This window comes from Oryza brachyantha, chromosome 2 (assembly GCF_000231095.2).
Source record: "Oryza brachyantha chromosome 2, ObraRS2, whole genome shotgun sequence".
In the NCBI taxonomy this organism is placed as follows: domain Eukaryota; kingdom Viridiplantae; phylum Streptophyta; class Magnoliopsida; order Poales; family Poaceae; genus Oryza; species Oryza brachyantha.
The window spans coordinates 8090019-8114755 of record NC_023164.2 but is presented as its reverse complement, the minus strand read 5'-3'; the positions used below and the strand labels follow the sequence as shown (position 1 = coordinate 8114755).

Sequence of the window (24737 nt, the reverse complement as noted above, 5' to 3'; positions counted from 1 at the left end):
CATTAACACGAACCGGGTAAAGAATCATAATTAACAGCTATTCGGAACTAATCATGATTGAACTAATCATGATTAACGAGTGATCCCATGAGCTACTTGTTCTAAGCACGGCTAAGCATTAACCTAGGCATAACTCTACTCAAGTTACCCCTGGTAATCATGAAATAAAGCTGGATAAACAGCGGCATAATAATAGGTTACCCGTAAAATAAATACAATAAATACTTTAAGTAAAACGATGCATGTTTGAATAAATAAAGCAGAGAATTTACAATAATGGGTTCAATATGATCAAAGAAGAGTGCCACTTGCCTTGCTCTGGTCCCTGGGGTACTTCGGCGATGATCTCGAAATAAACCGACGCTTCAGCGGGATTCAAATCTACATGACAAAGCACAAAAATATATAAAACAAGCACAAACTCTACTAAAACAGTAAAAGAAAGTAATTTTAATGGATTCTTGACAATTATATGAATTTAATGAAATTTGAATGGACTTAAACGGAGACCGCATGAATTAGTTATGAATTTTAGAAGTTTAACTGGGTTTTTAGCTAAACAGAAAAATCCTAAATCAATTATTACACAATTAATGAGGTTGCTGATGTCAGCAAGGAGAGAGAGAGCTGACAGGTGGGGGCCACTTGTCGGTGAGAGAGAGGGAGAGAGGGACTGACAAGCGGGCCCGAGGAAAGGAGAGAGAGGAAGGGAGAGGCGGTCGGCTGACGGGTCGAACCCATTGGTCAGCGTGAGAGGAAGAGGGAGGGGGAAGATGGCCGGCTGACGGGTGGGACCCGTCGGTCGGTGAAAGAAAACAGAGAGGGAGGGAGAGGAGATGCGGCGTTCGACCGGGAGGGGCAGTAGCGCACTGTGGCAATGGGCGATGGACGACGGCGACAACCGGCGACCGGCGGCGGCAATGGGGAAACGACACACGACGACAACCGGCAGCGGGAATAGCGATGGCCGGCGGTGGTGGCTAGAGATGGTGCACGGTCGAGCGGCGTGGGCGACGCAAGCGGCGACGGCCGGCAACCGACGGTGATCGCACGGGCGATGAAGGGAGGCACGGGCGTCGCGGGCACGTCGACGACGCCGAGGCGGGGGAATCGTGCTGGCGATGGCACGTCGACGGCGACCGGCGACGCAAGCGCGTGGCGGCGGCGCACAGGATTGGCGCCGGCGTCCGAGAAGGAAAAGAGGGAAGGAGAGGGAAGGAGAGGTGCTTACCGGCGACGACAAAGGCGGCGGAAGATCGGCAAGGATGAGGCGGAGGTGGTGACGCGGCTCCGCGATGGTGAATGGTGACGAGGCATGGGATCGGACGCGGTGGCAAGTCGGGTAGGCACGGCGGTGGCTCAGGCGAAGAGGGGAAAAGTGGCGACGGGACACAGGCGCGGGGATTTTATAGGGCGGCGGCGCAGGCTAGGGTGGGGACGGTCGTTGGAGAGACCGAGTCGGCCCCGGTGTGGATTCGGCTGCGGCGGTTGCCGCGGCGGCGTGGAGTCCGACTCGGCCAAGGCGGGGGAGGGAGAGTGGACTTCGGCGGGGAGGCGGCGGTGCGTGGGCTGGGCCGGCTGGCGGGCCAAGCGGGCGACCGGTCCAAGCGGGGAGAGAGGAGGCCGCGGGGAGGAAGGAGGGAGCTGGGCCGCGCTCGGCTGGGGGAGATGGGCTGGTCGGCTAGGCCGGCCCGGGAGGAGGAGGAGGGAGAGGAAAAGGAAAAAGAACAGAGGGTGGAAAATTGGACTTCGGCCCAATTTGAGAAGGAAGAGAAAAAGAAAGAAAAATGAGGGAAAAAGGAAAGCCCCACTTGTGCCAAATTTTAAATTAATTTTTGGAGCAAGATTTTATATTCTGCAATTTGAGTTTAAATCCAGTTAATAATTTGCGGACTTTGATTTAATTAGATTAATTTCTTTAGAGGATTTTTTCCTGAGTTAATAAAGCCAATTATTGTTTACGAATTTCTTTTACGAATTAGGCTTAGGATTAAACTCCGGGTGTGACATTAGTCTTATTAGATTATGACTATATCATATCTGTAAGCCCTACCCTCTATATAAGGGGTACGGGACACCCCTTGAGGGACATAATCATACATCCAAATATAATCAACAGAATTAGGCTATTATCTCGCTAGCCGAGAGCTTGGACCTGGGTAAAAAGCATTCGTCTTCATCCTAACCATCGAGTTTTTGGCCTTATAGCCACCCTATAGTTTTATTACCGACACCGATCATCGACATATATCATTTCCTTGTTGTTGTGGGTTATTTACTAGAGTGGGGTTTAGCAACCTCAGCTAGACTTAGGATATATGCTTAGTCATGCTTAGAATAACTTAGCACACTTAATGGGATGATTATTGCATTTAGGTGCATTGGTTCATTATTTTAATTAGTCAACTAAAACATGATTAAATAGTGGGTTGTGGGTGCATTGTTTTGTTGATCGCTGGTGGTTAAGGGCAGGTTTGCACGAAACCCTTGTGAGACTTCCCGTGCTCACCACGAGCCACCGTGGACAATGGTTGGACGGTATAGCTCTCTCCTCTCCTAGGCACCAAGGTCGGTCTAGGATAGGGTTGACTGACTTCTAGACCTACCGTAGTGCAAGAGGGTAGCTTGCCAACCAGTGGGTACCAGCTTGGGGATGGAACATCAACGTGGTGTGGAGGGTTAGGAGGGCGTTATGTGGATGGTCATGTACTCATGTTTGGCACGATGGTGGATAGGTATGTGCATTGAAACATGTGTCTTGTGGGTAAAGTTGTTTACATCTAGCTAGAGTAGAGTAAAACTATTTAAATAGTGAAGCTCGTGGTTATGCGGGATCAATCGAGCTTCGTCATGATTAGTTTCACTCTTTTTATAATAGGTGGGTGAAGCTAGTTTTGCATGGTGTAACATCTATGCCCCTAATTAATTATGTTGATTAATGCCAGCTACCTAAGAAGGATTAACTCTTGATATGAGTTGTGATTAATAACGAGTAACTAGGTAGGACCGGGGTTCGTGAAACCACCGTGATAACCGCGTTTACCGTGTGCTCCCACATATGCTAATTGCTAGATTTGACATGAGTGTCTTGAATTTATAATGAACGATGGATCGAATTTGATGCAAATATAATGCACCTTTTACATTGTTTAACCACCTTTCAAAACTTGTTTTATCCCCAAGTAATTGCATACACATTTGCACATAGTCATCATTACTTATAATAATTATTGGAGTTACATTAAACTACATGAATAAATATATAAAAATAATCAAATCTCTTGTTATGCTAGGGCATTTATCTTGAAAACTCATATTAGGATCTAAAATTATTGTTTCTAGCTAAACGCCTAATCAAATCGAGGAATCAGATTTAGGACGAAATCAAAATCAGAATAAGGACAAAATCAGAATCGTTGAATCAAAGAATCAGAAGCCCTACCAAAGAGACACTTAGAGTATCTTCAAGAGATGTCTAAAATTGATCCCTAAAACTGAATTTTAGGAATTGGGATAGAAAATATATCTCCAACAAGTTACCAAATACATTTCTAATATTTACACATTCCTAAATTAGCTCTTTTGTATTCCTAAATTTGGGACAAAAATTTGTGTTCATAGTACAACTTATTTAGGTTTAGATTTATGTTGGAGGAGTGTGTAATTTTTATACCAAATATTTTTCATGAACCCAATACAAAATTTTTAGAAAGTAAAATATTAACATCCTCTTGGAGATGCTCTTAGTTCAATCTCGTTTTAAAACAGTACATCCTTCTATGGTTTTACTTTTTCACCACCCTGCTTACGCCTGAAAACTTTTAGCTCAAAAATCTATAAAATTTTAAGGCACTCCACACCATCCTTAAATTTTGATGGAAAAAGAAAAGTTGAGCCAATTAAACGCTAGATAAAGTTCAGAGTTGAAGAAAAAAAATAAAAAAAAAACTGAAACTGAAACTTAATTGTTTTGTTATTTTTGCGACAACTATAAAAATTAAATTTAAACTTACATATTTATGTTTATGGAGTGATATAAATCATATTTCCTATTTTTTGGACATCCTTTCCCGGAGTTGAACGACAGGACAAATCTAGATTTCGATTTACATGCCCAACGACTTCCGCGGTCGACATGGATCGCAAGCGGCCGCGCCCTTCCCGGCCGTCGCCGGCGGCGGCCGCCGCCTCCTCGGTCCTCGACAGCGGAGACCTCCTCCGCGAGATCCTCCTCCGCCTCGACCACCCCACCTCCCTCGTCCGCGCCGCGCTCGTCTGCAGGCGCTGGCTCCGCCAAGCCTCCGACCCGGCCTTCCTCCGCCGCTTCCGCGGCCTCCACCCGCCCCGGCTCCTCGGCTTCTACGTCAACAGCGCCAGCCTCCCTCTCCCGCGGTTCGTGCCCCTCCCTCAGCCCCCGGAGCTCGCTGCCGTCCTCCGCCGCGGCAACTTCGACCTGGACGCCGGCGATTTCCACCTGGGGACGGGGATCTACTACTGCCGGAACGGCCGCCTTCTCGTGTGCAACAGGAGGGGCTGGGAGTCCACGTTCCAGCTGCGCCGCCCGCTGCATCCTGCCGGCGACAGAATCGCGGTCTCGACCGTCCGTACACCGCCGCTCGTGGACAACAAGCGCCATAGCCGGTATATGCTCCTTCCCGATCGCGATGGCGATGAGAACGGCGGCGTGGCGTGCACTGTGGTGACCGTGGTGAGCAGCGAACGGGATGCCTTCGCGAAGGTGGAAACAATCTTGCAAACTGGGGTCTGGGTCGGCGCCCGAACCTCGGCGCCCATTGAGCTACCGGCACATTGGAGGAGATCATTGAGCCGGGGTTTTCTTGTCAATGGCAAGCTGTATATGTTGGGCACAACAGGGTATGTTCTTGGATTGGAATTTGCATCCATGAGCTTGTTCGTCATTGAGGTTCCGGATTCTGTGCGAGACGACTGCCCTGAGAGCTTTCAGCTGAGTGTTAAATCCTCACAAGCAGAGAAATCTGGTCTTTATCTGATCCATGTGGAGGGGTTTAAGATCCGTGTTTGGCTTCACGGAACAGACGGGAACATCACTGGCAATTGGACTCTTCTAAATACTATTTGTTTACGCGAGGTGTTTGGTCATCTTGTTAAGCCTAGTTGGGAGTCAGGGGATTTGCGCATTAGTCTGCCTGGGTCCGGGGACAATGCTGAGTTTGTGTTCTTGGAGGTGGATGGAGAAGTCTTTTGCGTGCATATTGTCAGCAGGACAGTCCAGAAGGTGTATGAGATGGAAATGAAGGATGATTTTCTGTTTGAGATATACCCCTTCATGATGGTTTGGCCACCCATATTCCCAGCATTGGTCAAAACACATGATCAAGAGTGATTCTACAAAGTTTCTCTCTGGATGATTTGCGTAATAAAGTGATGATACATGCTGTTCTACTACTTCTGTAATGAGGTAATTGCAAAAAAAAAAATGATGGAAAGTTTGATATCAAAGTTTAGCTATGACATGATTGCCCATGTTGTTTAAACCAAAGATCTTTTTCTCAATACGATACCATAATCATAACTCATATAATCTTTTCTTAAGCAAGTAATTGTCGTCCATGGCTCCATGCTGCTGTTTCAACGATGGTAGGAAACATTTGCATCCCACCCCAAACACTAATGGAACAATAGACGTGGGTTTAAAATCCCATTTATTTAGCTAATATGGAATAATAAACTGGTTACATAAAAATGTGAAATTCACCTATACAAATGCCTGTTCTTGAGGGACTTTATCAGATTTTGATACTTCACAGTCTGTTACGATCATCACATAATTTATTTTGGCATTAGTGTATTTAAAGCCACTACAGTGAATCTCATGCATTTTTCATTATTCACCAATGTCATAACATTGTTACAGAAAAAAAAAAGCATACTTCTCATGCTTATGGTGGTGATACTATAAATTAACTGGAGCATGATTGCAGGAGAACTAAATGACAACTTGTATATATGTATATTTTAAACATCTCTTGACTCTTAGTCAATAAATTTGAGAATTTAATGGGATAAACTCATATTTCTGATAAATACAGGATCTAGTTGAATGTTTTGTTTTCTTATTGGGCATAAACCAGCTTTTTAATCTAAACAATTGGAACTCATGAGCTGTTATAAGAATCTTTTTGTTCAGAAATGAATCTGGACGATAAACGTTTTGCCACCAAAACAAATCGTATTGTTGTTTTCGCTTCTTATTTCTATGCTTTTGTGGAAGCTGGTCAAGTGCAATTTACTGTTGTAAATATGAGATGTGTTTACGCATTTTTCTGCTAGGATTCCAAGCCTGTTTCCTCTTACAGTTTTCCATGGTATTGCACTAGAATTCTTCTGCTTTAACATGAATGTTTTCTTTAAAAAATGCTGTACACAATTTTTCTAGATGAGGTGATTCTGTCTGTGACAACGACATCCATCGCTTTAAACTCTTAATTTGATATAAGTGTTCCATAATAAGTTTTGTTTCAGTTTGCAACTTTCTCTGTCTTATACTCTTATGAAGTTTCAGTTTGCTCCTAAATCTTGAAAGTTGTCAGAGTATTCAGAATGTAATATGCCTGAATGTGCTTTAGAATTTAAGACATTGTACCAAAACCAATTCTCAAAATTTCCAATTTCTAATAATCCTGAGTATGTATGCAAGCAGCAAAAGAAAAGCATGTAGCAGAACACTATATTCAAGGATAAGATACAGTACTCGTTATTTCCTAATTTCTATATACTGTCTGTAAATAAAGTTAATAATTGGCAAAAAAGAGTTAACATAGAGAATATGCCATTGTCATGTCACAAATTGTGTTAGTGTTCATGTGAAAATATTCCCTGAACATTCATACTGGACTTGAATTGGTCCATCAACTACTAAAATGCCCACAGTAGTCCTAAAAATTTCATATTGGGTTCTTGTGTCCCAATGCTTAGTACAGGACACTAGTGTGGCCTCTATTTTCCTAAATCACAATCATCATTTCATCACTGGTTATTCCAAAATTCCACCGATCTTCACTAAATTCACAAAAATTCCATAGAGTGAATTGCTTGATGGCAATTCGGCCGTCTAACAGTGCCAAGTATGTAAAACTTTCTGTACAGGGACAGTGCCATGGTGTCACAACATTTCAGCATATGGGGCTGAAACGAGCTTGTTAATTGATGCTCCGGAGACTAAAATTTATTTGCTTTCCATATTTGTGGAGGCAATTTTGATCTCCTGAAGTTCAGGGGCCATTTGGTGGTCCCTGATGTGTATTGACACCTGCAGCTTAAATTTATCTTATATCTTGATTCAATCTGGAGTGTAATGAATTCTAGCCCTGTCCTTGGGTTATGGCTTATATAATACCATATGACTGAGTAGAGGAGCAAACATATTGTTTCATTAAAAGTGAATTTACCATTTTATGATACTAAATACTTGCCTTTTATGTGGCATTACTTTTTAATGTTTATAATATATGGGCATTTACTAACAGAAGATAATATCGCGTAAGTACTTTTAACATTACATTTTGGCAACATAGTGTTCGAAGGAAATCTAACAGTATTTGGTTCCAGCAGGTTTGACTCAACTTTCTTCTATTATTTCTTAAGGTCTTGATTTTACTGCAGCATTATTTTTTAGCCTCTCAGACCCAATGCTCATGACATTTGGCCTTGGTAGTTTCTAATACTATCTTTATCACTCGAGTCAAGCCAATTACCACAACAGAAGTACACAAACTAGCTTGTTAAGTTAATCAAGTACCATGACAAGACTACCAGTTTTAGCTTTGAGCTTTTCTGAAACACCATTTTGTAAGAATTCATCATTTGTTTCTCTAAACTGTATCATGATTAGGTGTTATTCTCTAGCCTCTGTTGTATTTTTCTGCTATTACATCTTCTGTATAATTGTCTCCTGCTGTCGGCAAATTTAACTTTTTGCCACTCTTACGAGTGGTCAAAACATATTTGTTGCTTGCTGTCTATGACATGTGGGTCCTCATGAGTCTATGACATATGGGTCCAGAGATAAATCTGTTATGAATATTTGTAAGAGTGTCTAAAAGTTAAATGCCCCCCTGCTGTCTTGCACCTACAGGGAGTATGTTATGTATCAGTGCCTTCACTCGTTTACACGTTTACAGGGAAGGGGGCATGCCAGAGGAGTGGGAAGGAAAATTTTTATCAGTGACACTACTAGTATCAAGTGGTAGTCATCCCCGTCAAGTCCATAGCATTTGCTGATTCAGGCTTCCTTTTCTGAATATTTTTGTTCTCTCACCTTTTCAATACTTACTCTGGTTCTTGACAGGTTTCAGGCTTTCAGCTCACTTTTTGTATGGAGTGGCACATGATCTCAGTGTAAACTTTCAGTGAGAAGATCCAGGGGCGGCAGCAGAAAGAACTGATCTCAATCCAACCGAGGTATCAGTTCCACTGTATTCTTGAAAATGCGGTTTATTTCGTTATTTGGGCGGGGGAGGAGCAGCAATGCGTCCTCAAGACCTCAACAATGCACAATGCATTATTTGGGTGAACCAATGCTCCTTCAAAAGGTGTTTTTTCTTTTTCTGAGTAAATCGCAGTCTGGACATATTACTTTTACTAAAGTTTTCACTTTGAACTGCCACATAAACAATGCTTTCACTTTGGACTACCCGTCGAAGCATGTTGAGGCTAGAGGCTGCCGAAGGAGATGAACACGACTGGGCGATGCTGGGAGTGAGAAACATCTCCGGAGGAGACTGCTATCTTGCCTTGTGCGGAAGGGGAGTAGTTTGTGACAAAATCTAATCGTAAATGACCAAAGTGCCATTTTTGTAACAATACGTTGCTCAAACCGCCGAACAAGTTCCCAAAACATTTTTATTTATTTTCATTAAAAACAGTTGTCCAATAGGTACTCAATCTCATTCATAAAATATCATACTCCCAATTCGAGCCCAAAAGTGGATCAGATTTGGGGACGCAATCCACGTTCTCAATCCCGTTCGGCGGGAAAAGGTGCAAGAACCTCGTTCGGCGGGAAAAGTTTTGTACCTGGTATAGTCTGTCGGACCACTTCTTTTAGTTGTGCCAAATTTCTCCATCTCTCCACTCCATCGATTGCACCCCATCCAAAGTCCGCCGCTTCAGGCCACCTCCTTCGCCCATCACTCCAGGCCATTGGTGGCACCTCAGGACGCCGGCGTGGCCCCCTCTTCTCTAGGTTGGTGTCAACCCTGCCCCCTCCACTCTAGGTCGACAGTGATGCCTCCTCCGCTTTAGGCCATTAGCCTCGCCCCCTCTAGGCTCCAGACCAGGTCACAGGCGTTGATGCCTTCGCTCTAGGTCATTGGCCACACCCCCTTTGGCAACCTCGCCTTGTCCATCCAATCCACTCTAGGCCGCAGGCACCGCCTTTGCGCTCTAGAACTCTGGCCCCACCTTCTCCTCCAGTGCTACCTCCTCCGTCCCCTTCACTACACCAGCCGATCTTGCCTCCTCTGCCCCCTCTACTCTAGGCCGCTGGCGCCACCCGTAGACCACCGACACTGCCCTCTCTGCTATGGTCCTGTAGGTATGTTGTTCCTAGCAAGCAAAATCTATCAAAACAGAAAAATATCTTCCATGTTCTTTTTGTTCAAAAATATGTAACAGATTGGCTTATAAAGTATAAGCATATTGACAGGGGTGCATATCTAAGACCAAGGAATCGGTGATCAAATCCTTTTAACTAAATAGCAAATAGTTTTTTTATCCATAAGCTTAGCAAGATGATATTATACCCAGAAAGGCTTGCACTATCATGACATGTAGTCGACACTATATTTCTATTCAAAAGGGGCTGTAGGACCGGACCATGAGACAGTAGTCAGTGAAATAAATGGACTACTATGCACCCCATAGCAGCATAAATTTATTATTAGAAAACCAAATGCAAGGAGTTGTATGTAGTAAGTATTAAACTCCTTATTAAGTGCATTACTAAGGTTGCTGCACCATTAGGCATGTGTGCTTCTATCCATCAATAGAGAGTAGACGCTATGACACAGAACTGCAACCTAATCAAAATGAGCACCCTTTCAAAATTAGCTCAAAATGTCGGGAAAAATTCATGCCCTAAAGTGCTTGCAGATAGCATACATACATTAAGGCCACTTTGTTTGAAGATTATTATGCTTTCCATGTATATTGTTGTCGTGAGTACTGCAGAACTTTGTTTATGCAATAAAAGTTTCCTCTTGCCTTTTGTAGTACAATTGAACATGGATGATGAATGATTCAACTGATTGGGATGTTCAGAGTAGCCAGCATTAGGAGAATGAGGAGTATCATACACCAATTGTGAAGAGAACTCCCTTAGTTAGACCTAATAAAAAAGAACAAAGAATTTTACTGAGAAGAAAGACGTGCTTCTTGTTTCAACATGGTTTAATATAAGTATGGATCTATTGCTAGATATAAATCAAACTCGTTCTGCATATTGGAGGAGAATTTATGATTACTTCTATGAAAACAAACAATTCATAATAGACCGCAGCCTAAGTTCACTTGCGCATCGATAAAGAACTATTTAAAAAAATCTGAACAAGTAATGTGGGTGTGTTAGTCAAATTGAGGGAAGAAGACAAAGCGGGGCTACCATAGAGGACAATGTAATTTAGTGTAATATAGGCTCTTTTACTAAACTTCTACATGTTTTCTACATTAATGTAACTTTAGTCTTACAAATTATGCAAGCTATGACTTTGTTCAATGGCACAAATGACAACAACAAGCAATTTTAATTCTCGCATTGCTGGAGTTTTTTGTGTTCACAACCCAAGTGGCATAACAAGATGAAGCAAACAGTAACTAAAAAGGCTATTTCCAAACAAAAAAAATAGAAGGTTAGAGCAAATGCATGTCTAGTTAGAACTATTATTAATGATAGGACTTTCCATGATGTAGGATAAATTTAAACTACACAGAATAAAGTGACCAAGAGATTGATAGGTAAAAAGAGGGCAAAAGAGCAATTGAGGATAGGAGGGAGTGATGGGTGTGTGGAGGCTATTGACCATTGCGGGAGAAAAAAAGAATTAGACGTGGAAAAAGAGAAGAAGGAAGAAAGGTATGAACAGTCTTATAAGCTAGATGTAGATAGGCTCGAGTTCAGGGGCGGAGCTAGACCAAAATATAAGGAGATGCCATACTCACTTATTTTTAGTGTTTTAAATCAGATTTAGATTACTACGGGTGTCTAAATTTGAACTGAGAGGATGCATATATAGTGAACATAGATAAATTCTACTTAAAAAATTTTTTGAACCGGGTGTCTAGGAACACCACCATATAGCTCCGCCCCTACTTGAGTTAGAACAGAAGAGGGTTGCAAGTGGACTAGCGAGAGTTGCAAAAGAGGTTGATAAAGTTACAATTGAAGGGAATGTTAGAAGAACAAAGGATTATGACAATATATAGATTTTACTTTGATGTCTCTACTTCAACAACAATACTACAGGAGCCTACAGAATGAGATAATTGTTTGTAGCAGAAAAAACTCCGAATGACCTTGTAAGTGTTCCTTGTTTGTTAAACCATTTGAGTCTTATAGATATATCATATATGTATCTTTTCACTCAGCAGAATCCAGGGTGCCTAGAGTCGAATGCACATGATCCAAAAGAGGGAGCTAGCTAGACTGATGATGATAATCATTGCAAGATATCCAGACTTCTCTCATGGCCATATTTATAAGTTTACATTCAGAAAACTGTGTGTGTGCAGTAAATGAGAAATCATTCAGTTGACGTTTTAAGGGCTGCATAATTGTCATTTAGCTTTAGACTGTGAGCTTCTATTTGGGATTGCATTATTAGTGTTGGACGGTTGGGGGAGGGGGGCAAACTTTGGATTTGGTAGGTAGGGGAAGTCTTTTTCATTTAGTTATTCTCTTTTGCTTCAGGTTGTTGTTTAAGTTAAGCATGTGGAAATTTTTCCCATGGAATGTTAGTTGTGCGTTTATGCACTACATGAAATGGTTTGACTCTGAAAAATTCTGTGCAGTTGCTGTTTTATTTGAATTCCATTCAAAATGACTAATTTAATTAAGGTAATACTAAACTAAGTGAAGTGTTCATGAAAGTTTTAGAGTGAGCTATTTAGAGGTCTACTAGTATAGTTGAGAACTTTTACTGGCTCTGGTTCTTACTCTGAACATTTAGTCAAACCAAAACAATTTACATTATCCTAAGTGGGCTTAGCTCAACCCGTTAGATTTCTTATGTTAGAACCAACCCACCTAGATTCAAAATCGTAGACTTAACACGAGTCCTATTATTTACGGCTGATTGTTGTTTTAATAATTGATAACGTATTAATCGATAGCGAGGCGCAGTTTGTGCGCATTATAATTGCTTGTGTTCATATGGTGTTTCACAAAAAAAAATTACATTACAGCCAAAAAAGTTAAAGAAAAACGTTGGAACTGTTCACCCCCAATCAGGGGCGGAGCTATATGCCATGGGTTCTCAGTAACCTGGTTTAGAAAATTTTTTAATTAGAATTTATATATTTTCACTCAATCTAAATTTATGCAACCGTGATATCCTAAACCTGGTTCAAAGCACTAGAAAACAAGTGAGTGTCATTCGTCTGTATTTTGTTCTAGCTCCGCCGGCCCTAATATTTTTTTTCCTGAATCTTTACATAATTAAGGAGATACGTACACATCTTCTCAGGATCTTAGCAGGTATCACAAGACAAGTAGCCCATACGGTGTATTCACGACGACCTCACATACGTGGTGTCTTCGTTGACGAGATGCGTCCACTTCGTTGTCCAGCCCAGTCGGTCCGGAGAAATCCCGCCGGTAGATTTCGCATGCTCCGGCCGTCTGCGCGGTGCCGTCGGCGGCGTCGTCTTGGAAGAAGCAGCCTTTGTGGTAGTACCTCTGCATGAACCTCATCTGCTTCTTGGTCTTCTTCTTCTTCTTCCTCGGTCGATGGTCAGCGACCTGGTTGTCCTCCTCCGTCGCCGTCTCACCGGTGCAGCTCTGTTGCCTGCTCCTCTTGATCCTCGCCAGCTCCCGGAGGCGCCATGACTCGTGCTCCTCGGCTTGGTCCACCTCGTCGTCGGTGTCCACCACGCCGGCGTTGGTGGCTTCTTCGTTCGGAGCTGTGTTGCCGACGAGGAGCTCCGCTTTGGTGATCTCTCGTAGCAGGATCTGCCTCGTCTGGACCTTCCTGTCCTCGAGCCTCTTCTTGGTCAGCTCCTCCTCGAGCCGCCGCCGTTGCAGCTCCTCCTCCTTGAGCCCAATGGTGCCCCGCTGCGGCCTTGGTATGAACAGCGGCACCGGCACATCGCCGTCGACGCTGGCCATCTGCTCGCTCTCGGAGTCCGAACCCGAGCCCGAGCCGGAGTCCGAGTCCATCTCGTCGTCCTGATCAGACTGTTCGTTCTGCTGGCGAAGAAGCAGCTCCTCCTCCTGCTGCCGGCTCAGGCGCAGGGCCCTCTCCCTCGTCCACCTCCTGCGCTCCTCCCGCGCGTCGTCATCCTCCTCCTCGTCGATCGGAGCGGGGTGACAGCCCGTGCTCTCCTGATCCACGGCCGCCGGCGGCGACGGCGCCGACGCTATCCCGGGAGCACGCGAGTCACGACGGCGGTCGCACGACCTCGAGCGCGCTTCTCCTCGGGGCTCGAGACCTGCAGACGTGCAGGTGCTGCCTCCTCGACGGCCCAGTCCGGCGCCCTCCCTGTCCAGTAGCGCCTCACCTTGCTCAGGGTGGTCTCGCTGCTGCGCGCCGCCATGCCCGCCCGACTAGTTGGTTGGTTTGGATGGTCTCGCTGCCGCGAGCTATAAATCCACGGGGACGCCCTCCAATTCGAATCGGAGTACAACCGGGAAAACCGAGTCCGAGTTGGAGATCACCGAGAAATGCGTGCGTGTAGCACGGCATCGGCATGGGGAGCGTGCCGAATAATCCAACGGCGTCGTATGGAAAAATATAGAGGGTGCACGTTTACATTTTTTTTCTTTTAAGTGGGCTTCCCCAATTTCCCTTTTATTTCAATGGATTTGAATGTTATTTGAAACAGTTTGTAGTGTTTGGTAATTCTGGAACCCAAAGGCACTGAAATCCTAATATATTTTTCATAAAAAAACATGAACAAGTTTTTGCAAAAATGTAAAACTATAAACGATGAAAAATCATACAGGTTTAATTCCCACATCAACTCACCTCATTGTTTTGTTAAGACTAAACCCAAGTGAAATGACTCATTAACGATTAAAGAATAATTTATAATCAAAACTTTTATATTCATGTTTGTCCCAATCTAAAGACAAATCATGGAAATATAAACTACAATTAAGAAACTTCAAAAACAACTATAGATTTAAGTTTTAAGATTAAAATTTTAGCTTATAAACATAATCAAAAACCTCGTGTTGCACGTGCACGAAATGACGAGAAGTTGTTTCCCACTGCTAATAAGATAAAATTTGAATTTTAAAATTTAGTTTTGGGCATGATTTTGTGTTTTTTTGTTGTTGTTTAGTTTATAACTTTTAACTTCAAATTATTTTCCGTTTGCAAAAACACGGTATTTATTTAAAAGGAGCCTAGTACTCTCGGCGACGGCCCATCAGGGCCCGTCACAGGGAGTATCTGACTAAATTCGGCCGGGCCGGGCCGGCCTTTTAAGCTAAACGAGCATGTGCGCGCGCCGCAGCAACAGCGAGAGCGGTTCCTCCTCCACGAGCCCCCGCCCCGCCCCGCCCCGTTAACCTCCACCACCACCCCCCGCGCAAACAACTTCCACTCCCAAGCCTCCCCCCCCCCCCCCCCCCCCCCCTCTCCTCTCCTCCCCTCCATGGCGTGCTCCCCTTCCCCTCCTCCGCCGTCGCGGCCTGCGCCGCCGACGATGCCACCGGCGCAGCAGCATGACGACACCACGCTCACGCTGGCGCTGCCGGCGGCGGCTCGGCCCCCGCCGCTCGTCGTGCCGGCCGGCGCCTCGCCGAGGACGCTGGCGCGGGCCAAGTGCTCGCCGACCGGGGAGGCGCCGCCGTGCACCGAGTGCGGGAGGCGGTTCCTCTCGTGGAAGGCGCTGTTCGGCCACATGCGATGCCACCCCGAGCGCCAGTGGCGCGGGATCACGCCCCCCGGTGGCGGAGGAGGCGCGTCGTTGCCGTCGTCTAACGCCGGCGCGTCCAGCCAATTCACGCTCAAGGAGCGGGAGGTCGCCGCCGGCCTCCTCATGCTGTCTGGCGCGCGCCCCGCCCCCACCAGCGCCAGGAAGGGCAAGGCCAAAAGGCGCCTCGCCGCCACCGCCGCTGCTCCACATCATCCGCCACAAAGCTGCGACGACCACAAGTGCGCCGTCTGCCACCTCGGCTTCGCGAGCGGCCAGGCGCTGGGCGGGCACAAGCGCTGCCACTGGGATCGTTCCTGCGCCGTGGCTACCGCCGGCAGCAGTACCACGTCGGCCTCATCGCCGGCGGCGAAGAACGCCACCGCGCTGGACCTCAACCTGCCGCCGCCATTGCCGCAGAAGAACCTCCAAGACTGCGGCCTGAACGACACGCTGGATTTGAAGCTGGGATTGCTCACTTAGGGCTTGCATATATATATATATATATACACACCACCATAGGTTAACAAATGTGAATGTAATGATGTGTAGATGTACACTTGTTGCATGGTTTGCTGCTTCAGAAAGAGCGTTTTCTAATCTTTCTGAACATGTTTCTGTCTATCTCTGAGTCTGATGTACTTACGTAGCAACCATGTTATATCTGTAGATGTACTTACTAGCAACTATGTTGTAGGTGTTCCTATGAATGTAAGTGGATATGTATGTATTATTAATGTGTGAAAATAACGTGTTACATGTGTAGTGTAATAATAATATGAGCTTGTTTCTGTGCCAAAAGGGTAAATTACACACCAGCAACTTGAACCAATAAAGCCTCCATATTACTCAGATCTTTGAAAAAAAAAACACAGTTTGAACTGCAGCCTCGGTATATAGTTCGTAATCCAGTAGCAAGGAGTGATACATATAATTACAAATGAGGAAAGTAAGCGTGCCAAAGAAATACAATAAACTTACTCAATCTACTATACAAAAAACTGAACTTCACAACAAATACCTACAATTTGATTTTGTATCTAGGCAACTCAAGAACCCCTGTCATCAACTGAAAACTGTGAATGAAGAATATTTGATTCATTCTTATCGTGACGAATAAGCAACCATTCAGCAAAAACAAAAAGGCTTCTTCCACTACCATTGATTTGGGAATGCTTCTCTGTAGCTCATATCTTCGCTATGTGAAACTTCTCTTATTGTCGCATCCCTAGCTCGAGCATTCAGAAGCCTCTCCGCAATCCTATCTTTGGAAGTGACTTTCTTCTTCAGCATTGATGCCAGTGTTGGTGCCTTTGTCTTACCACGGCGTCCTCGTCGAGCCACTGTTGATGGAGGGAGGTCATAGGCTGCCGCTGAGTGCGAGGTTGAAGCAAGAGCCGCTTCCCGCAAAACATCTTGATTATGCTGACGAATTCTTGCACGTTGGGCTCTTTCCCGTGCTTTGTCATCCCTATCTCTTTTCCGGACATTCTGCACTGCCTGTCTCGCCAACTGCTCCCCTGTAATTTTTCTGGGATCAGGAGCTACCTCGCTGTCGCTAACGTCACTATTTCTGTTCGCCATTCTTGAAGGAGAGGAGTCATGCATATATTCACCATCACTGCTTCCCTCTGGCTTAATCATATTCTCTCTTGCATCAGAACTGTCTTCATTCTGCTCAGTAGGACTTACTGCTGCATCATAACAGCCAGAAGTTTGGCCAATTGGATTTCCTTCTTCATCACAATGGCCATCACTCTGAGCAATTGGATTTCCTTCTGCATCTCGTGGGACAATAGGCCCATGAAATGGGCATACCTTGAGATCTCTTCTCTGGCAAAGGCCTCCTTTCTTCAGAGGTGCGCGACAAGGTAGGATCTCAACTGGATCTTCTTTATATATTGAACTATGAACATTTAACTCTGCAATCTTTGCAGCAGGTATAACAGCATCATTATCCACCCTCCCCCAATGGCTCTCGAACTCAAGCCCCCTTTGGTTTACATGTGCATCCCCATTGGAACCCCAACGATCCAAGACAGAGCTCCATGGCAGCACAGGGGCTTCAGCATGCAGCTTTGCCATCTCTGGATCCAACTTTCGGGACCTATTGCCAACGTTAGGTGCCTTGCCATTATCAGAAATTGCTCCACCCACTGGCATCTTTCCCTTTCTAGTATCCTTGCTGCTACTTGCAACATCTGTGCTGGTATCAACTCTAGCAGGACTACGAGCCTCAATATTCCCCTCAACCCAAAAGCCATCATCCTCTTCCTCCTGAACACCCTTCCGCCTATGGACATTGTCAAGATTGAGACCAATCTCACTACACCGATTTCTCACCGCCTGTATTTCATTCTTAACATCAATGAGTTCCTTCAAAGCAGAATCTCTAAAACGATTATCTGCAAGATTGACCCTAACCAGCACAGATATCCATTCCTGAACTGTGACCAAATGCTTTGACACAAGGAGCCGATATGACTCCCTCAATGCATCAAAAACTGCTTCATTCTCCTGAGTCTCATGAACCCACTCCCCAGCCATCAAAGAAGCCATCCTGATAGTACGCATCGCCAAAGAGGCAATTTCCTGCTCCTCATTCTCATCGTTTGCATGATTGTCAAATTTTTCACTCTCGATGCGGATGATATCTAACCCATTGCGAATCTCATCAACCGTGGAGCGGATTTCAGCCTTGATTGCGGCCAGGTTTTGGCGCAGCTGTTCGACCTTTGCAGTTAAGATCTCCTGGGTGCGAGCCTCCCGCGCAGCACGAGCCTCAACGGCGGGACGGAGGCCAGGGAACTGGACCCGGGCGGACTCCTTGAGGTACTCGACGGCGAGGCGGAGCTGGCGGTAGTGCGCCCCGAACAGGTGGTGCCAGCGCTCGAGCGCCTGGACGGCGGCCTTGCGGAGCACGTTCGCGGAGGCGGCGGGCGGCGGGAGCGGGTGGGCGCGGCGGAAGCCGACGACGAGCGGGAGGAAGCCGTCCAGCACGTCGGCCAGCAGGGAGCGGAAGAGCTTCGAGCGCATGAAGAGCTCGTCGGTGATGGCGAAGGCGAGAAGCCGCACCTGCACAGCGAGGTTGAGCGGTGTTAGGGTTTGGGCGAAGGAGGGGATGAATTCGTCGGGGAGCTTACTCACGTGGGCGTGGGGCTTGGACATGAGGGAGAGGAGGACGCGGAAGGCGTCGCGGATGGCGCCGTCGGAGGCGCGGGCGGCGGACTTGATGGCGCGGAGGAGGGCCGGGTCGACGGAGGGGTCGGTGGTGGATGTGGCGCGGTCGATGAGGGACGCGATGGAGGAATCCGCCGAGGAGGAGGAGGAGGCGCGGCTCGAGCCTAGCTCCCCTTCCTGCGCCGGTGCCGGCGGAGGGCGGCTGGAGGACGAGGCGGTGGGGCGCGGCATCGCCGGCGACGGACGGCAGAGGAAGCGGTGCCCGGTGCCGTGTTGCGATTTGTTGGCGGGGAGGTCGCCGCGATGGTTCATGTTAATTGGCTCTCTGACCTGTGGGGCCAGGATGGATCGATCGTGTCCAGGTCGGTTTGTTTGTGGCTAGTTTTAACCTTTCGATCATGTGTTACATCATACTATTGATTCTTCATCTGCGATTTGGTATGGCTTGTAACTAATTGAATCACGGTTGATAACTTTGTTAATAAGATTTTGTTTTAAGTTCATATACGTATAGCATTGTGATTTAAGCTAGCTTTTTCTTGGAAAAGGACATCAACTTTATAACCTAGCCTTTACTCATCCTGCCTAGCTGGTCGACGGCCTACCTGAGTTTTGTTATTACTTGATTCTATTCTGGTTTGCAGTAGTGACAAGTTCTCGATTAAGCTCTTGGGAGTTCTTTATTTGATCTGTCAATATGAGTTTATTCAACTTGATTTTGGTCCGATCAATTTAGTTGACTGGATTCGTATTGTTAGATTAGATCAAGTACTCGTGAGGGCTTATTACTGGAGTTCTAGCTAACATTATCTCGAGTAATTCATCGGTTTATTTATTAAAAGTACCGATCTTCATGTTTTCTATGGTGATATCGCTACTTGGCTGCATACTACCTCGATTTGGTCTGATCTATATAAGTTTAGTCCGATCTAGCTATAGAAGCTTGTCCGATCGGCTAAGATTAGTAGATAGACTGAAGAATTACACTAGTTTGGTATTTGATTGCTCATACATTGCAATATTTTACCGTGTTCGTGTATGGTTATGTTTAGATCTGAACTGTCTTGGTTTGGTCCGATCTTCTAGTCTAGCGTGAGCATGTGTGTGTTTAGTTGTTATTGTTTTGTGTTAGTAATTATCATAGCAGTCTAGTTTACTTCGAACTCCGTGATTAGTCTCCTATCGGCTGCTGGCTGTGTGTATGATAAGCACCAGAGCGGTCCGATCAGTTGATTGATCTTCAAACTGTCTTGGTTAAGTTCGATCTTTTGAGATCAGTTAGTTGATTGAGTTGTTTGGCGATTACCCTACTCATAATTCAGTTGGTAGGGCATAATTTTTATCTGTTATCATGAAATTCATGTAAAGCCGATCGTCTAGCTCATCGGCTAGAGTCCTGAAACGGTGTCGGATGTCCGACCGATGGCAGTTTAGGTTTAATAGCTTTTCCATGTTATATCTTGTCAGTTACATGATCAAACTGACTAGCACGCTCGGTTTCTAAGAATTTAGGTCCTGCACTGGAACGTTCTAGGAAGTGATTCACAGGACTTCGTGTGTGATACGTTGTTAATTATTTTCAGCGTCAACAACTTCACAAAAAAATCTGTTGCTTTGACCTTTACCAGTCCGACTGAGGCTTAGAGGCCGGTCTGACCGACCCATGGTCAGTGGGATTTTTTTCTCCTAGAAATGCTGATACAGAGTCGCCATAGCCAATTTTGGTCAAACTGAGCTGATGGCGATCTGGCCGAGCCTAAGCCGGTCTAACCAGCCACCCAACTGCGGTCTAATCAGCCAGGGGGGTCAATAATTGGCTGGTAACGGCTAGCTTTCTAGGCGTTACACAGCTACCCGGTCTGACCGGCCATGTAACTACGGTCTAACTGGCAGTACACTGAATTGGGGATTTCACTCCCAATGGCTAGTTTTGATGTGTGGGGGTATAAATACTTTCCCACCAGTATTAAAGGAGCTCTCTTGGCACTTGCTTCATTTGCATACACCCCTTGTACACTCTCTGGTGCTTGTGTTTATCCATTAGGTGTGTTTGAGGGTTGTTTAGCCAAGAGTCAAGTGCATTGCTTCATTCTAGAGCTAGTGTGACACTTGATCATCTTCGAGTCGGGTTGTTGCTTGTTACACTTAGAGGTTGTCGTCTCCTAGACGGCTTGTGTAGGTATTGTCCGGTGATCTCTCCAAGAAGTTTGTGGAGGATACACGGCATTGGTTGTGAGTGGTTTAGAGTTCGCCACCTTCACAGTGAAGGAAGAACTATCCCAAGTCATCGAGGCTTGGGTAGTCCACTTTGAGGGTTGACTCCCACCTTGCCCACCCCTTGACAAAGGGGGCTTGTGGTGGTTTCGTGGTTTGAGTGGTGAAATTGGAGTCGCCTCAACGGGGATTAGGAAACCGACGAGTTTTCGAACCTCGGGTGAAAAATTCCTTGTCTCTTGTCTCGTTTACTATTATGTAATTTACTTTCATAGAGACATACTTGAATTCATATCACCCCAGGATTACAAAACATAAATTAAAAGTGTTAGTTTATTTCATAGAGATACACTTGAGCCCATATCACCATAGGCTTGCAAAACTAAACTTAGTTGCTTGCAAAACTAAACTTAGTTGCTTAGTGTTCCTTGTCTTTCATCAAGTCTAGCAACTTAGGTTAGTTTTGATTAAGTGTCGTTTAATTTTTAAATCGTTTATTCACCATCCTCTAGTCAACATCTTGATTCTATGTGCGGTAGAACTTATGAACCATACCCTAGCGTTGTAATAAAGTTTTGTTAATCTGATTTGAATTATCCTGTGTGTACTAGATGATGTATCATGGCACTGGTACAATATTCACAGTTAATACTATGACCTCTAGTCTATGCCGGTTGGTACTTTTAGGCTAGCATAACACCACATTATATGAAGAGTTTAGATGGTCTTTTTTTCAATAAAAGGAGAACTCTATTCGTTGAGAAGAAATGTGATATCAATTACAAATTGAAGGTGTGGGTTGAGTGGCTACATAATATATACTTCCTCTATTTTTATTTTTTTAAGTATATCTCGTTTGGACAAAATACTTTAGCCAAGACATAAACTCCCACTATTTTATATTATAAAATCGCTTTGAGTTTACTATAAGCTAAACTTCTTTACGTTTCACTACATTTATAAAAAAATATAACGATATTTCTTCAAAGTTAATTTATTCGTCCAAAACATCATTTATTAATGATCGGATATGTGGTATATCAATCTAAACAGCAAGATAAACAATCATTTTGGTTAATGTGTTACTCCATGCAATTGTTACACTGGCTCTTTATCCTTTAATAGTAATATATCCATTACATGGTAATGGACCAATATAATTACGGACAAATCCATAGAAGGTTCATACAGGAATTTTAACCAACAGTTTGCTTTTGATTTTAAATAAGAGTAGTGGAGTTTAAACCAACCGCTTATTTATGGTCTAGTGGTTTGGTACGAGAGTAGGGGAGGAGGACAAATGGTTGCACATTTTAAGAAAAAGGTTATACTTGCTAAATATATATGTCTAACTAAATTATTGCTAACATTGATGTCATGCTGCGAAGTACATATATTGACTTTTATAACTCTTGTGTAGTTAAATCAAATGATTAAGATAATTTTGGTAAGAGTTCAGTAGAAGATTCAGTACCTGTAGCAATAAAAATGATAGAGATAACTGATTGATTGCCTTTAACATCTCTCTACGGTTTATTTTACCTCGAATAAGTAGTAACCACATTATGGACGGTTACATGGGGCCTGTTTTGGGGAGCTTCTCTCAGCTGCAGTTTTTTCCAGAAGCTGCTTCTGCCAAAAGCTGCCCCAAACGGTCCACAACTTCTGAGTTACCGATTATGAAAAATGAACTAAGAATCCATAATCTGGAAAAGATGGGTTTATGAGTTTTTCCAGATTCTCAGAAGCTCGCTACCAAGCAGCTGTTTCTCAGAATCTAAAGTTCCTCAAACAAGTCCATGGTTGTATATGGCTCATAATATAGGCTGAAGTAAGTTTAAAGCAACCAAGGGTAATGAGTATTTAGCCACCCAATAGTATGAAGCAAAATTCTTAAACAAGCTTATCAGATTACTAGAATGTTACAATAATCTAGTTTTTTATTTAGATTATTTTATGGGAGCGATTGTTTAGCTTTTTTCAAAATAAACCAAATGTCATATTTGTAAATGAATAATAATTTATAAATAAAGTTTTTATATACATGCTCTTAGTTGTCTAAAAACTAAGGTTGAATAATAAACTACGATAAAAACCCCCAAAATATATATACCAAATTTAAGGTTAAAAATTTAAATTTTAGCTTATAAGAATAAGCAGAAGCAATTGATGAAACTATATAATTAAGATTACAAGCTGAAAAATGAGATCAAACACTCTCTCCCACCAATTGCTTACCTCCTCAAAACGGATGGCTAATATCCTTGATGTGGATATAAATATTCTCGACTTGATAAAAGCGGGAATGTGACAAAGCCCACATAGAGGAAAGTTGGCTACGATGTGATGCTACTGGTTATAATAGTTTCGAGTGGATGAGAAAAAGAAAATCGAGTAGAGTGCTTTACTATGGATGGTTACACACTCACACTCGTGCTTCTGGAAGAAGAGGTACTAATACTAGATTTAAGTCTAGAAGAACTTATGTGGGCCATCCATGATGTAGAAATATAAACCTTTCACTATTTTCAGTGAAAGAAAAATTTGAAACATCAGTAACTTTTTCTTATTAAAGAAGCTAGGGTCTAGTTAGATTAAACCGTGGTTATTTTGAGAATATTGCATCTAGTTTAGTTTATAAATCCAGCTAGTAGCACCATGTAGTGATTTAACAAGACTACCTAATTTTGCTACGAATAAATAATACATCAGAGTATTACCTAAAATAAATAAAATATGCTACTATCCTTTTGTTCTATTCAATATTCACCTCGATCCTATAGAATCTTTATTCTCGGTGAAAACTTCCCTTTATATCCCTACTACACATGTTACTTGCCACCTCTTAGGTTTTTCCAAAAATATCACATCGAATATTTGGACACCTAAATAAATCATTAAATATATATGAACATTAAAACTAATTACACAATTATGAAGAAAATCGTGATATAAATCTTTTGAGCCTAACTAGTACATGATTAGCCATAAGTGCTACAGTAACTAACATATTCTAATGACGGATTAATTAGTCTCAAAAAATTTGTTTCACGGTTTCCAAGCGAAATCTAAAATTTGTTTTGAAATTAAACTATATTTAATACCTCAAATGTATAATCATACGCGTCGATGTGACCTTCAATCCAAAAAATTTTGGGATCTAAACCCAGCCTTAGTACCGCTGGGAGCAACTACAGTTTGTTTATTTTCACTATACGATCTGTCCATCGCCATGCATAATAGCTATTGGTCCTCTATCTTGATCTAGCCTCCAGCTATAGTATAAAAAACTAGATTGGGTCGAGGTTGATCCGCTTTGGTCGTCTGTTCAACGTTTCATCGGTTGATTCACTGACTCACCCGTTAACTATTACTCATTTATTTATCTATATAATATTTTATTTATATTATTTTTAATATAAAATCATTATAAATTGGTAAAAATATGCATAAGTAAATTGTTATATCTATTATTACATAGCCATTATAACATCAAATAATAATAATGGTAACATAATACATTAATAATGTCATACCGCCATATGACAAATTTAAAATTGGTTCCATTCTTCGAAATTGCCGTGGTTCACTGGTTCACCAAAAAACCATCTGATTCATTAGGTTTTTATTGGTTCGGCTGTAGAGACGGTTTTTGAGCAGTACCGAGTTGCCAAGGTCATTGATTTCTTTTTTTTCTTTTTTCGTTTCAACCACCAATCAGGTTATTTTTTTTATAATATGCCTCTAGCCTAGTACCTTGCAACTTTTCATTTGATGTCCAACGTACATCAAAATGTATGTGATTTAGTTATTTATTTCTTTTATTTACCATTATTCATGTGATTTTTAACATATATATATATTGTGGTAAAGCGTGGGGTGCTAACTAGTTTGATTTTATATGTAACTATCTATTTATACTTGATCGTTTTTTTATTAAGAAGTTCAAGAACTAATTTACAAATTTTACAGAGGGAGCAGGTGGAATGCAAGATTAATTGCCACCTGCACCAATTTCTTTTACAAGACTACACACGTCTTAAAAAAACAAGACTACACACGGAACAGTCGGTCAGACTAGCCAACCGTCTGCTGACCTGCCTCCTCTGGCCTGACAATACAAAGTTGTCATAAGGATTTTGGTTTGATCGAAGCCAACTCCATGCAAACAGAAACCAAGGGTGGTCTGATCGACTGTCCCATAACACTCTACCCGTCAACTTCTA

General features: G+C 43.5%; 4 protein-coding genes across 9 annotated transcripts; 2 read left to right on the top strand and 2 right to left on the bottom strand.

The window, feature by feature from the left end:
* Positions 1-4087: 4087 nt before the first annotated feature.
* Positions 4088-10491, top strand: LOC102718991. Of its 6 annotated transcripts, none has more exons than XR_005811150.1 (4): positions 4088-5440; positions 8163-8227; positions 8330-8442; positions 10255-10491. XR_005811150.1 is itself a non-coding variant. In XM_015833074.2 (1 exon), exon 1 carries the CDS (start codon positions 4136-4138, stop codon positions 5363-5365), a length of 1230 nt encoding a protein of 409 aa, XP_015688560.2. In that variant the 5' UTR covers positions 4088-4135; the 3' UTR covers positions 5366-5513. The 6 variants fall into 6 exon arrangements, 1 of the variants encoding a protein (XP_015688560.2); XR_005811149.1 differs by lacking the exon at positions 10255-10491 and adding an exon at positions 8685-8956; XR_005811148.1 differs by lacking the exon at positions 10255-10491 and adding an exon at positions 8685-8956 and having other exon boundaries at positions 8330-8573.
* Positions 10492-12736: 2245 nt separating this feature from the next.
* On the bottom strand, positions 12737-13791 carry LOC102718714 (microfibrillar-associated protein 1A-like). The gene is made up of 2 exons (XM_006648495.2): positions 13695-13791; positions 12737-13614 (listed from the first exon to the last, which is right to left on the bottom strand). Exons 1-2 carry the CDS (start codon positions 13789-13791, stop codon positions 12737-12739), a joined length of 975 nt encoding a protein of 324 aa, XP_006648558.2.
* A 1065-nt stretch (positions 13792-14856) lies between these two features.
* Positions 14857-15600, top strand: LOC102718431 (zinc finger protein ZAT3-like). Its single transcript, XM_006648494.2, has one exon. The coding sequence runs from the start codon at positions 14857-14859 to the stop codon at positions 15598-15600; it is 744 nt and encodes a 247-aa protein (XP_006648557.2).
* A 385-nt stretch (positions 15601-15985) lies between these two features.
* Positions 15986-18592, bottom strand: LOC102718150 (UV-stimulated scaffold protein A homolog). The gene is made up of 2 exons (XM_015833371.2): positions 18265-18592; positions 15986-18192 (listed from the first exon to the last, which is right to left on the bottom strand). The coding sequence occupies exons 1-2, from the start codon at positions 18526-18528 to the stop codon at positions 16273-16275; spliced, it is 2184 nt and encodes a 727-aa protein (XP_015688857.1). The 5' UTR covers positions 18529-18592; the 3' UTR covers positions 15986-16272.
* Between the last annotated feature and the right edge of the window lie 6145 nt (positions 18593-24737).